The sequence below is a fragment of the Sphaerodactylus townsendi genome, linkage group LG04 (assembly GCF_021028975.2).
Source record: "Sphaerodactylus townsendi isolate TG3544 linkage group LG04, MPM_Stown_v2.3, whole genome shotgun sequence".
Classification (NCBI taxonomy): Eukaryota; Metazoa; Chordata; class Lepidosauria; order Squamata; family Sphaerodactylidae; genus Sphaerodactylus; species Sphaerodactylus townsendi.
Window position 1 is genome coordinate 19,506,800 of NC_059428.1, and position 13,398 is coordinate 19,520,197.

At 43.7% G+C, this 13,398-nt stretch overlaps 1 protein-coding gene across 3 annotated transcripts in view; it reads right to left on the reverse strand.

The window, feature by feature from the left end:
• MRE11 (MRE11 homolog, double strand break repair nuclease) overlaps positions 1-13,398 on the reverse strand; it is a 38,568-nt gene that overhangs the window by 23,012 nt on the left and 2,158 nt on the right. Inside the window, exons 2-11 of one of the 3 annotated variants that reach the window (XM_048494224.1) lie at positions 13,003-13,101; positions 12,197-12,299; positions 11,497-11,635; positions 10,393-10,553; positions 9,509-9,596; positions 8,465-8,606; positions 6,104-6,218; positions 4,888-5,073; positions 3,371-3,542; positions 1,835-1,915 (exon numbers count right to left, since the gene is read on the reverse strand). In XM_048494224.1, the coding sequence (XP_048350181.1) occupies positions 1,835-1,915; positions 3,371-3,542; positions 4,888-5,073; positions 6,104-6,218; positions 8,465-8,606; positions 9,509-9,596; positions 10,393-10,553; positions 11,497-11,635; positions 12,197-12,216 (1,104 nt within the window). In that variant the 5' untranslated portion in view covers positions 12,217-12,299; positions 13,003-13,101. The remainder of the gene's footprint in view (positions 1-1,834; positions 1,916-3,370; positions 3,543-4,887; positions 5,074-6,103; positions 6,219-8,464; positions 8,607-9,508; positions 9,597-10,392; positions 10,554-11,496; positions 11,636-12,196; positions 12,300-13,002; positions 13,102-13,398) is intronic. The other 2 variants (XM_048494226.1, XM_048494225.1) reach the window with 2 other exon arrangements.

Genomic DNA, 13,398 nt, shown 5'->3' on the forward strand with positions numbered 1-13,398 from the left:
ACTACATAAATCTTGTCTCGCTCTTTACTGTTTGGACTATCAAATAAGCCCGCTCTGACTACATGTTATTTCTATAAGAGAAGAAAAGAAAGAATTGAGTGTTACAAGCAGAGAAGAGAAGAATAACAGGAAAGTAAAGAGAGAGTAACAGAGGTGGGTTTATGCACCCACCTTCTGATATTGCTAATATAAGTTACGTACAACATTACTTCCATTACGGTCATAAACCTTCTAAGTTTAAATTCTTTACTTAAGGTAACTAGCACATCCATTTCTAATTGTTCATCTCAGTAGCAGATGTATCTCTATGACCAGATGAACTTGTCTCACCTCTGATGACCATGTGTGTACTTTCCCTCTTATCAGTCCCAACAAGGCACATATGGACTAGAAGTTCATTTAGTGCCATTTCAATTAAATGTTGCAGTAGCAGAACACTAGATTTTGCTGAAATAATATATTCAGGCTAAGATTCGAATACCCTTGGCTGAAGAACAGGACACGCCTTCCATCAGGTATGGCTGCCGTTCTCCCTGGTGGGACACACGTGGAGCGGTGAGGGAGGGGACACTCACCTCGACATCCAGATCAGCATTAACCCACCTCCCTGACGATCAGTGGGGTGACAGATGTCACAGCCAGATTGCCCTCACATCCATTTCAAAATAAATGTATTATTTATTTATTGCATTTCTACCCTGCCTAATCCCAAAGGGCTCGGGGCGGGTTACAACAATTAAAACACAACAAAACCTTTCATACAAATTTTAAACATTAAAACCATAAAACGCTTACAAACATACTAAAACAATAAGTTGATAAATAGTTGATAAAAAGCAGATGGTGACTTAAAGAAAATGACAGTCTCGTCCCTCCTCTCACCCCCGGTTCCAGAGGCTGAGAGGAGTTGTTGGTACCAGCTGGCTAATTGGAAAAGGCCTGGTGGAACAGCCAGGTTTTACAAGCCCTGCAGAATGAAGATAGTTTCCGCAGGGCTCTGGCCTCAGTTCAGAGGTGGGATCCAGCAGGTTCTCACCAGTTCCCGAGAGTGGGTTACTAATTATTTGTGTGTGCCGAGAGGGGGTTACTAATTGGGTCTGCTTTTCCATTAGAAATTCCATTCGGTCCAAAAATCATAAAGTCCTGTTGTTTCCTATGTGGCTGGTTAGCAAAAGTAGAAAACGGGATAATTCTCCCTGTTGGGCTGTTTCAAAAACATGTTTTAGAAATATGGTAAAGTTCCTCGTTTAAAGGAAGCATCCTTCTTTGGATTTCTAGAAACAAAATTAAGTATTTGAAAGTATGAAGTATTTGACAGGCAGTCAATGAGAGGAGAAGTAGTTGTTTCTGTTGGCCGTAGACGATAGGACTTGCTATAATGAGTTTAAATTATGGACAGAAAGATACCAGCTGGAAATTAGGAACTTTTTTTTTACAGTAAGAGTTTTTTACAGTAACAGAGAAATTATTAATGGCCCGCCCCCGGATTGCCCGGCCACGCCCCCGTCGTGCCCCGCCCAGCCCCATTGGCGCTACGCCACTGTTTAAATCCCACCACCATAGGAACCTGTTACTAAAATTTTTGGATCCCACCACTGCCTCAGTTGGTAACTTGTTCCACCAGGCCGGAGCCAGGGCCAAAAAAGTCCTGGCTCGTGCTGAAGCCAGCCGGATGTCTCTCAGGCCGAGGACTGACAAAAGGTTCCGCTCCGACAAGCGGAGTGGCCTTAAAGAGCAACGTGGGGAGAGGCAGTCACGAAGATATGCAGGTCCAAAACCATGTAAGATCCTGAAGGTCAATACCAGAACAAGATGACCCAGAGTCCAAACTTACTCGTAATCTTATAAGAGGTTTCTCTGGCTGCCGAGGATTCCCAAGACGAGCTCTTTCTGCATTGTCCAGCATAGCTTCTACCTTTACCAAAAAAGGAATAAATAAGATGGAAAAAAAGCTATCCTGCATAAATGTTCTTGCTTACTATAAATAAAAACATACTAGTTAAAAGCATTTAAACCACATGCTTCCTTTTGGAAAAAAGAGCTGATCAGCAACACAGTCCGAAAGACCTACCAATAATTTCCAGTTGCATTAAAAAGGGGTGTTGCGGGGTTTCCGGGCTGTATGGCCGTGTTCTAGGAGCATTTTCTCCTGACGTTTCACCTGCATCTGTGTCTGGCATCTTCAGAGGATCAGTAAAATGAGTTAATTGTTTGGCAGTTCTCAGGAGTACTGAATCACATATCCTAGAACTGAGTCCTTGGTAAAAACTGAGTCTTTGATCCTCTGAAGGTGCCAGCCACAGATGCAGGCGAAACGTCAGGAGAAAATGCTACTAGATCACGGCCACACAGCCTGGAAACCACCCAGCACCCAAGTGATTCTGGCCGTCAAAGCCTTCGACAATACATTGCATTAAAAAGCTCCACTGCTGCAAACATACTGGACCTGTTAGAAATCAGTCGGTGCTATCTGTAACCAAGCAACAGTGGATTCTAGCTTTGTACTGAAAGATGTGGCCTAATAGCTGGGGGGAAAACTACGTGAAGTCCCTTATTCACTCCCCAAACATGCTGGATGATCACAAGAATCGGCAGCAGGTTCAACCCCAGCTTTCTAAGCTGCTGTCAAGTCACATTCAAAGAGGAAGAAACGCGGCAACGGGATTTAGGGAGGCCTCTGGCATAACAATAACAACGTAATTACTCTGCTGCTCCAGAGACGAGGACCAGGAGGAATGGGTTCAAAGTGAAGGAAAAGAGATTCCACCTGAACATCAGGAAAAACCTCCTGACAATAAGGGCTGTTCGACAGTGGAATGCACTGCCTCGGAGTGTGGTGGAGTCTCCTTCTTTGGAGGTTTTTAAACAGAGGCTGGGTGGCTATCTGACAGGAGTGCTTTGATTGTGTGTTCCTGCATGGCAAGGGGTTGGACTTGACTGCCCTTGGGGTCTCTCCCAACTCTATGATTCTATTTTTCCCAAGGCCTTGACTTTAGGTCACAATGCCTGTTAGGAGCTAACAGTAATGTACACAGGGACTCAGACACCTACAGTGCAGTCCTAAGGAGAGCTACTCCTGTCTATGTCCATTTATTTCAATGGGCTTAGACTAGCACAGCTCTGCATAGAATCACACCGTTAGCCCCAAACGAGATCTCAGATTCCAATTCCAATTTTAGAGAACATGATCGTTGCAAGCTGAAGAGCAAGATGATTTGCGCTTCCACTCTCCACCGCACTCAGATACTCTGTGGTAAACGGAAAATTCCTATATCCTATGTAGTATAGAAAATGAAAAAAATGCCATCAGAAACCCTCTATCCTCCCGTACTCTGCCACACCAACCACGTCAGAAGGGGGGGAAAGTTACCTTCTCCATGCAGAAAGCTTGTATGGCTTGTGTGACTTTAGGATTGTCAGGGCTGAAGATGTCCGGATGGTCGGCTAAGACGACGTCATCCAGATAGAAAGGCCGCACCGTCTGCAGAGGAATCTTCTGCAGGTTCATTTTCTTGCCTTTGATAAGTAGCAAGCCAACGTGCCTGGAATAAATGAGCGGAGCAGGTGCACATTCAGTGTGGAATATGGTTTTTAAAATGGCAACCGTAACCTTGGTCTCTGCCATGCTGACAGAGCAGGCATCTAAACAGAAACCCGTATCCTTTAACAGGCAGAGAATAAGATCAAGGCCTACGAACGTTTTCAAGGAAGAAGAAGAGTTGGATTTATATCTCCCCTTTCTCTCCTGTAAGGAGACTCAAAGGGGCTTACAATCTCCTTTCCCTTTGCTTACACAACAAACACCCTGTGAGGTGGGTGGGGCTGAGAGAGCTCTGAAGAACTGCGACTAGCCCAAGGTCACCCAGCAGGCTTCATGTGTGAGAGTGCAGAAATAAATCCAGTTCACCGTATTAGAGTCCACAGCACAAGTGGCACAGTGGGGAATCAAACCCGGTTCTCCAGATTAGAGTCCACCTACTCTTAACCACTACGCCACGCTGGATCTCAAGAATGCACCAGGCCCGGGGAACGAAGGAGGGAAGCAAGGATCCCATTCCCTTACTCTGAACTTGATCAAACAAGCTCCCTCTTGCTACTGGCTTGGATCCTGCCTAAAAGTGTCATGGATGGAAGAGGCAATTTTCACTGTTTAACCGTGTCCGTGACCACTCACCCACACACACACCCTGCACGGTTGCTGGGGGTCTTCCATTCCTAAGGGCAGCATTTTGAGCTGCAACAGCTAGAGGGAGGCATGGAAGTTGTGCTCTGCAGATGAAAACCCTCTGACCTGCAGAAATGGAACGAGGGATGGAGGCCACTGATGCAGCTTATTTCTCTGCCCACCTCTCTCTTCTGCCTTTTCACATCCACTAAGGCCAGGGATCTGCAACCTGCAGCTCTCCAGATGTTCATGGACTACAAATCCCATCAGCCCCTGCCAGCATGGCCAATGATGAGTCAGATGAGTTTCATCAAAGAAGACAGAGTAGTGGTTAAGGGCAGCAGACTCTAATCTTAAGTGCCAGGTTTGATTCCCCACTCCTCCGCACGAAGCCGGCTGGAAGATCTTGGGCTAGTCACAGTCCGTCAGAACTCTCTCAGCCCCACCTACCTCACAAGATGTCTGTTGTGGGGAGAGGAAGGGAAAAGAATTTGAAAGCCACCATAAGCCTCCTTCCAGGAGAGAAAGGCAGGGTATAAATCCAGATTCTTCTTTTTTCCCCCCAAGATCTTCCTTAAGAGCTCACAGAGCTCACTGCCTTAACTTCTCTTAATAAAATTAATAGCAGAGTAGAAGCAAGAAACAACCCTGCCCCTCTAGTCGCATTCAGTGTGTACATGCGTATATACAACATGATATGTAAATGATAACAAAGAACATACTTTTTCACTGCTTCTCCTGGTGACAGGGATGTGACAACTGAACTTCCCGGCTGGGAAACGTAGAAAAGCTGTTGCTCGTTCCGAGTTGGCGATATTTTGCATTCGTGCTCGTGACCCCAAATCACAAGGTCGATGAAGTCATCTAAAAACTGTTCAGGGATATAATTTGTGGCTCCGTGTTTACTCCTGTTCCAAGGAAAGGAACAAAGGACAGTTGTTTAACAATTAACACAAGATATTATAGCTGAAATCTAGCCGGTACTTCTGCATGCATCATTTTCCAGAAATCAAGGAGAGGTCAATCAAAACGTTGGGTTGGAACCCACAAATCCGTTCCACTGCAGTGCTTTCCTCCAGCCCAAGGAGCCTTCATCTGACCCAAGAGAACAGCATCCCAGTAGTAGAACCCACCCCTCAGGTTCCCATACCAAAATCTCGAGTGAGTGTTCAGTGCTCTCAAATCACTTTCAACACTATGAACCAACGTCCCAAGAGCTTACAACTCAAGAAAGCAGAAAAACTAGTACAACTGCATAGCGTGGGGGACGATTTTTCCACACTTCCATGTGACCCTCACGGGTGCCTGGGGCATTTGTCCCCAGGTGTCCCCGTGGCAGCTACGCCTATAGCAGTGATGGCAAACCTATGGCACGGGTGCCAGAGGTGGCACTCGGAGCCCTCTCTGTGGGCACGCACACAGAGTTCATCATGTGGGGGGGCGGAAAATCACCCCCCCCACACACACACATCAAGGCTGACCTGGGCCACTAAACACGACATGCGCGCACCCTGGTGACCAGGGAGGGCTCGGCTGGTGGGCCTGGTGCCTGTGCTCCATGTGGCTTCTGCCCGGGGGGAGGGGGGCGCAGAGGAGGCAGAGATGCTAGAGAGGCACAGAGCGGTGCACGCAGGACTTGCTGGAGGCTAGAGCAGGCTGGCTCGAGTGGGTAAGGCAGAGGAAGAAGGAGCCAACTGTTTTTTTTTCTAAACTAAAACCCCAGCATTCAGGTTAAATTGCCAGGTTGCGATAAATAACTGGGGTTTGGGTTGCAATTTGGGCACTCGGTCTTAAAAAGGTTCGCCATCACTGGCCTATAGTGTCAGGTTCTCATCCTCATCTCAATGTTAACCTTCCTATAAAACCTACAATGCACTTGACACTGGAGAGGGTGGATGATGAGGGCAGATTCCCTGGCATGCCACGTAACAGCAGTACCTGTTCTGATGAATTACAAACAGATTAAACCAACTGTCCTCCTCTTCCTTTGGCCTCAGCATGGTTACTTGCTTATTCATAAACATGCGGTACAATCTTTCATCTGGAATAGATCCTGGAACAAACACAATTGACAAATTACGTGTAATGAGGGTTCAATGTTCCAACATGGTAAACATTGCACACTGCCAGGAAGTGACAGATGCCCCCAGGTGAACAGATGGATAGCAAACCTATCCCAACTCGCAGTGTCACTGCTAATGCCACAGGGCAGCACTAAGAGTCACTCTATAAAATTCAGTATATAAAATTCACTGTATAAAATTCAGTCTGATCAACTCATTTTTCTCACAGCAAGGGGTTTCTGCAAAAAATTTCCTACACAAGTTTTTTTTTAAATTGTGGTTGAAATATCCAGAGATCTGTGTTTCTCCCATAGAATACTTTCTCTGAGACCAGAATATGCAAGAAGAAATGGATCCATGGGGGGATCCATTATTTTTTAGTTAGGTGGGTTTCTTGTTCTGGTGAGACAATTCCTTCCCTCTGTTCTCTGACTTTAAGGAAGTAAAGACCTCCTTAAAACTCAGAAAGTGGATGAAAGAATATGGTAACTGTGAGGAACACATTTCAGTTGATGAGAAATTATAAAGGAACAGCTATGGTTGAGGAAGGAACAGAGAAAGGAAAAATCTCCAGCCCACCAAGTCAAAGAAATCCACAAGGAATGTATACACGTAGGACAACATAGAGAATGTGCAAAGTGACTCTTTTCCTCCGGCCCCCTGATGGACAGCGGACAATCTGACCAACTGGGTCCTTACTCTGCATGCTCCATGCCAGCACAGCTGCACTGCCATTCCAGGTCCACAAATTCTTCTCTGCCATTCCAGAGCTGGTCACACAGCACAGCAAACCACTTAGGGGGCAGCTCAGCGCCCTGAACTATACCTGGCTGCAGAGCAGTTGCCCTCTCCCTTGGATTTTGTTGTAAATTTACTATGGAAGTCAACAGTATGCTATTTAGGCAAACAAGTTTATGAAATACTGGATAAGCAGGGATGGTCAACCTATGGCGCTCCATGCTGGCAGGTGCTGATGGGAACTGTAGTCCATGAACATCTGAAGTGCCACAGATTGGCCACGCCTGGATAGGGTATCTTATGATTTAGGCTAAGATTATTACGATAACCACTACTTAGTGGTTGTACCATTATTTACTATTATTGTACCATTATTGTACCATTACTATTATTGTACTCATTATTGTACTATTTACTATTTATAACTGCTACTATCACTTATTATCTATTGTTTATTATATCATTGTTTATTATATGTGTATCCTTTCTTTGTTTTTGATATACGGCAATTATAACTGTTATTCTGATGTGGTTTTTAATTGTTTTTCTTTTTCTGTTTATATATTTTAAAAGGAGGGAGGCGAGTTCAGTGGTTAAACAGATATTTGTGCAACACCCCCCCCCAAAAAAACCCCAAACGTGGAATATTCAGTATAAAGAACTCAGATTAGGAAAGATTTAGGCCCCTTCCGCACATATAGAATAATGCACTTCCAATCCACTTCCAAATCACTTAGAAGCCGGATTTTACTGTACAGAATAGCAAAATCCACTTTCAAACAATTGTGAAAGTAGATTGAATGTGCATTATTCTGCTTGTGTGGAAGGGGCCATACACCTGTAGGAAAGCAACTCCCAGGTAAGGTAAAATAGCAACAGTCCCACGCACATCACGGTATCCTCCCAAGTGTTTCTAGAGCCCGCTTATTTTAGTCTGCAGGGTATAATCCGATGGGTTTTGAACAGAAATAATCAGGAGATTTGGGATGCTGTCAACCAGCTGACTGATTAGCAAAGCAAGGAGCTCATCTAAAGCAGGTGTCTGAAAGACATATGCCCTTAGCAATAGACTCAGACAGCTCTCTGCAGCTGCACAGAACACCCCTCTCCTTGGGAAACTGGAAGAAAACAGTGTCCCTTCCCAGAGTGAACAGCCAATCCATTTTCTTCTCCCTCTTCAGAACAAGACAGGAAGTCCTTTATAAGCACCCATCCGACTCTGCCCTTGAAAGTGCAGGAATTACCTATTCAGAAGAAGCTGCTTCCATCATGGGACAACACCTGGGACTTCCCAAACATCTTGCAGAACCTCCAGATATTTTGTGATTCACATCAATCCCCCCCCCTTCCCTGCACCACAAGGCAGACAATCAGTGGTGGTGCCCACCGCTCTTCTCAAAACCCTGGAAGTACTCAGATGGTCAACACTGACCGCCTGGAATACACGTTACTTAATAAGATGGACCAATAATTCTGAGTCAGTGTGATAGTAGCTTACCTAGACCATAGAGAGCAATTTTTGAATTGCCTTTCTGCAGCAACACAGGACTGATATCTATCTGCTCCACAGATGGTGATCGCCCAAAGTGATTCAGAAGGCCTGCACAGCTCAAAATGTCCAAGGCGCAAAGCGCATCTGCCTGCATGAAGAAAACGCATTACGGATTACAACCTCTGCTTTTCCAAGTTGGCTAAACCTGGCTCATACGTGGCCACTATTCCAATCATCTGTGGTGAGCAGACATTGCCAGCAGGCGGCCAGTCAATGAAGCGTCTGTAAATTGACAGATTCTTTATTTGTCCCAAACAGTTAACAAAGATACACGGGAGCGTCCAGGCTAATGGTTTTTGTGGACCTCGAGAATCTGAGCTGAAACTAATGAGCAGTTATCCCAGCATCTTTGCATAAAATATGCAAAGTGCATTTTTAGTGGCTCTGTAATGTAACGTAATTGCTCCATGAGTGCAATCATAGGATATAATGTTTGTTCTTAGTGATCTAAAAAATGCAAACAGCTTTCCATTGCAATCCTAGGTAGAGTTCAGCCAAGGGTCTGCAACCTGCGGCTCTCCAGATGTTCATGGACTACAAATCCCATCAGCCCCTGCCAGCATGGCCAATTGGAGAGCCGCAGGTTGCAGACCCCTGTTCTAACCTTTCGTTCTAAATCAGCAGTAAGTATCTAGGAGGCAGTTACTTATATCTTAATCAATAACAACTTAATATTCTTACTGTTGTTATTATTCTTACATAATCAATTCAGCCTCGTATAAGAAATACAGTTCCCATTTCTCAGTCACCTTCCCAGAGTTCTGTGTTACGATCCCTTTCAGTTTTCTAGCAGGATGCAACTATTACCCCTGCAGCTGTTAATACGTGCCAACGTAGTTCATTAAGATTCTTTGGAAGGTTTTCAGGCATAATGCCTGAAGCAGATGCTCTTTCAATGAGCCACAGTCCCTCCCAGCATAATCAAACAGTGAACACACACACACCCCTCCCTAACAAAAAGGCAAATGCAAAAGGAATTTAAAGACTTACCCCCGTGGGATCATCATGGTTGCCATGAATACTAAAAACTGGAATAGAGATGTTGAGATTTTCATCTTGGTAGTTCACCCACGGAAATCTAAACAAGAAAGCAATGTTTTCTGCGGGGTCAATTTTCTATAGAAAAAAGGATTCAGCACATCACGACCATTTTTAAGATTATTTTGCTCTTTATTCATTCAATTGCAACCTATCTCATGACTCACTATGGCTAAAGAATCACTGATCCTTCCCGAAGAACTCCGGTAGATAGAAACTAAATCTGCCATTCTGCTTCCTTAAAACCAACGGGAATTTTACTGCTGACTTCAACCAAAGTTAGACCCCATGTGGTCTACTGGTTCGGGTGATGGACTAAGATCTGGGAGATCCAGGTTCGAATCCCAGCTCTGCCATGGAAATTTGCTGGATGATCTTGGGGCCAGTCACATATATAAGGCCTGACCCTGGCTGGTATTTGGAGGGGAGACTTCCAAGGAAGACTAGGGGCATGATGCGGAGGCAGGCAACGGCAAACCACCTTCGAACTCTCTTGCCTATGCAGACGCCATGACTTGACAGCAGAGGGGAAAAAGTTCCATGAGAAGCAAATTAACCATCTAATTCTTAACACTGTTATACCCTTCAAGTCCACTGACTTCAAAAAATTTGAAAGACTGCAATTGTTTAGCCGTGGTTCCCAGCATGGTGTTCATGACCCAGTCCCAAAACATAAGTCCTGAAACAAACATAAACTATTTTTCATACCCACTAGGTTCCCATGACTGAAGCCCTCATGTGTAAAACTGCTAAGAGGAATGTCACTTTCATTTAAAGTCCTGCTTAGAAAACTATACAAGTTATTGATGTTCAGTTTCACAGTAATGCAAACTTACTTGCTAAAACCAAAGTTAACCGACTGGTCACTCAGAATTTCAAACTGCACAGGACGGTCACCCATGCAATGTTTCCTTAATAATTCTACGCAGGTGTGTATGGTTTTCCGGGAGGGTTTGTTTTCATGAAACAGATCCCCGCCTAATAAAATAAAGTCCACCTACAAAAACAACAATAAAAAGCCCTCTCTTCAGATTTTTCATGAGACTGTTTACGTCATCTAAAGCACAAAACCTAAACATCCTATACAAATTTATACTGTACTCTTAGTATTTGACAGTCTTCAAAAATGAACAAGAATTGATAAGAACCCTTTTTTAAAAAAGCGTTTAAAGGCAGCTGTTTTGAACTGGTTTTGCATCTTAAAGGAGCAGCAGTGGCGCAGCAGGTTAAGAGCTCATGTATCTAATCTGGAGGAACCGGGTTTGATTCCCCGCTCTGCCGCCTGAGCTGTGGAGGCTTATGTGGGGAATTCAGATTAGTCTGTACACTCCCACACACGCCAGCTGGGTGACCTTGGGCTAGTCACAGCTTCTCGGAGCTCTCTTAGCCCCACCTACCTCACAGGGTGTTGTGAGGGGGGAAGGGCAAGGAGATTGTCGGCCCTTTTGAGTCTCCTGCAGGAGAGAAAGGGGGGATATAAATCCAAACTCTTCTTCTTCTTCTTCTTCTAAAGTTCTCACATCAGTAAAATAAGCAGGATTAAATATGGTAAATAAAAATGTTACACTGAAACTTCAACAAACAATGTGGAAAAGCACACGTGCTATTTCAACATGGATTGCAAAACCCTACATTAGAAAATGGAACAAAATTGCCTCTGGAATGCCACTGCCAACATTCAGCCATTTATGAAAACATTGAGCATTGTTACCAAACTCTAGAACCAATGAACTAAAAGCTATTAACGATAAGTAGCCCATTACTACCCCTAAACTCTCACAATGGTTGAAGCCCAAAAGGATGGGAAACTGGACCACAAAAAGCCGCCTGTCAGTGTTATAACTCTGCTCACACACTGCCACAATGTCAACACATAATCCACGTGAAATTAAAAGAACATTTGTTCTTTCAATGCTAACTCTGCTACAAGGAACGCTTACCTCATTATCTCGAGCAAGTTTCAAGATTTCACTAAAAGTCACAAATGTGTCATTTCCACGCACAACATCCTTCTCCAAGTAGCCCAGATGGATATCTGTAGCAACTAAAATTTTAAATGTATCTTTGTCCTCTTCGTCCCTAAACCGAACGAAGGAAGAATAAAACAGGACACTGTATCAACTCACAGCTCGACTCCTCATTGGAAAGATCAAAACATATAACAAGGACTCATTAAGAGATGCACAGGGCAGCCTCTACTCAAGGCAAGCAATTCTGGAACATCAAGAGTCACTGAATAATCCAATTGCACATGGTGCACAGATGCAACATAATTACCAGTCCCCAGCAAAGGCTGTTTGGAGATAAGGCCAAAGATATGAATTACAGTGCGCAGTTGCTGGGTAATCTGGACATACAAGAACCTTTAATTATTTAACTATATTTGCATGGAATTATTGTTTCATTGGATCTGACCATAAAAAGAGATTTGTCTCCATTTTCATCACTAGAGTTTTCCTTGTTGTTAAAGGAGACTTTCTTTACACCAACCAATATTCCAATAAGTAAAAAAGTATAAGCACTGGAAGTCGACACTAGGTATCTTTGAAGAAACCACGATGACTCGATTTTAATCCAACTCAACCACTGAAATATGGGTCTGTCAGAGCAGAGAATACTGTGGCTTTAAGGGGAACTTACATGGAAGTAGCAGGACTCATCTTTCTGCAGTCACAATAGGCACAAATTCACCTGTGATGCTGAGGTACTCAGGGAGACTAAAAGGTAGTTTCAGAGTTGGGATCTAAAAGAAACAGAAAAAACACAAGCATCACAATTCTGTGGACAGAAACACTGCCTTAGTTTTAAAACGTACTGACTGCCTTCCTATTTAAGCAAGAAACCAATTTATTTTTAAAAAGAGTAAATTTTGGCAGATAAGTAAAACTGGTAATAGAGAGAACAGATTAAATCCTAAAGGCTTGTTTAAGTAGCACTGTTTCATTCAGAAACATTTTAAACTTTGTCACACAGCAGGAAACATTCGCAAACGTGAGCTGGGCCCATGCAAAAGTTCTAAAGCAATTATCAAAAGTTCAAACTGTACCCAGAAAATAACAGACAACTACCGCAGCTCAAAGAAAGACGGAGTCTGAACATTTCTGCCAAACATATTACACAGGGAAGAAAAACTGGAATCTCATAGTACCTTAAATACCATCAACATTTGGTTGAAAGTGATCTTAAGCTGACAACAATATCTTTCTGCCAAGCCTTATCCACACCGCCTTGAGCCCTTCGGGGATGAGGCGGCTTATAAATTTAATTAATAAATAATAAACAATAATAAATAATTAATAAATTAGGATAACCCTAAAACTATTTTCAATAGGCCTCCACCCAACACAGCTGCTAGAATTGGGTCAAGGCAGAGCTTAAGATGTATAGGGGTTTAATATCTTGAGCTGGGAGGGGCCCAACTCCCTATTTATCTAACATTAGCCCACCTCAATTAAGATGGGCTTTTTCCAGAGCCCAGTTGGATGTTCATGCGCAGCGGAAGCAGTGGAGTCTCTGCCATACATTCTCCTGGACTGTAAATTCTACTGTGAGATCAGAAGGTTTACCATCAATCCTTGGATACATCACTTCAGCAACTTAAATCACTCAGTTGCCAATTAAAGCTTAATGATTAAATTATTGTTGAAAGACAAAAAGACCCACCACTTCTTATGCTGTAGCAAAATTCTGTTTTATAGCCTCACAGAAAAAGAGCGCTTTGTTGAATAAGGGTCATGCTAATAGCTATGCATTTGATGGTGTATCAGGTTATGTAACATGAAAATTGATGTTTTCTTATGTTGAATGTTGGGATGACGTTGTAGGCATATTCCTGACCTCAC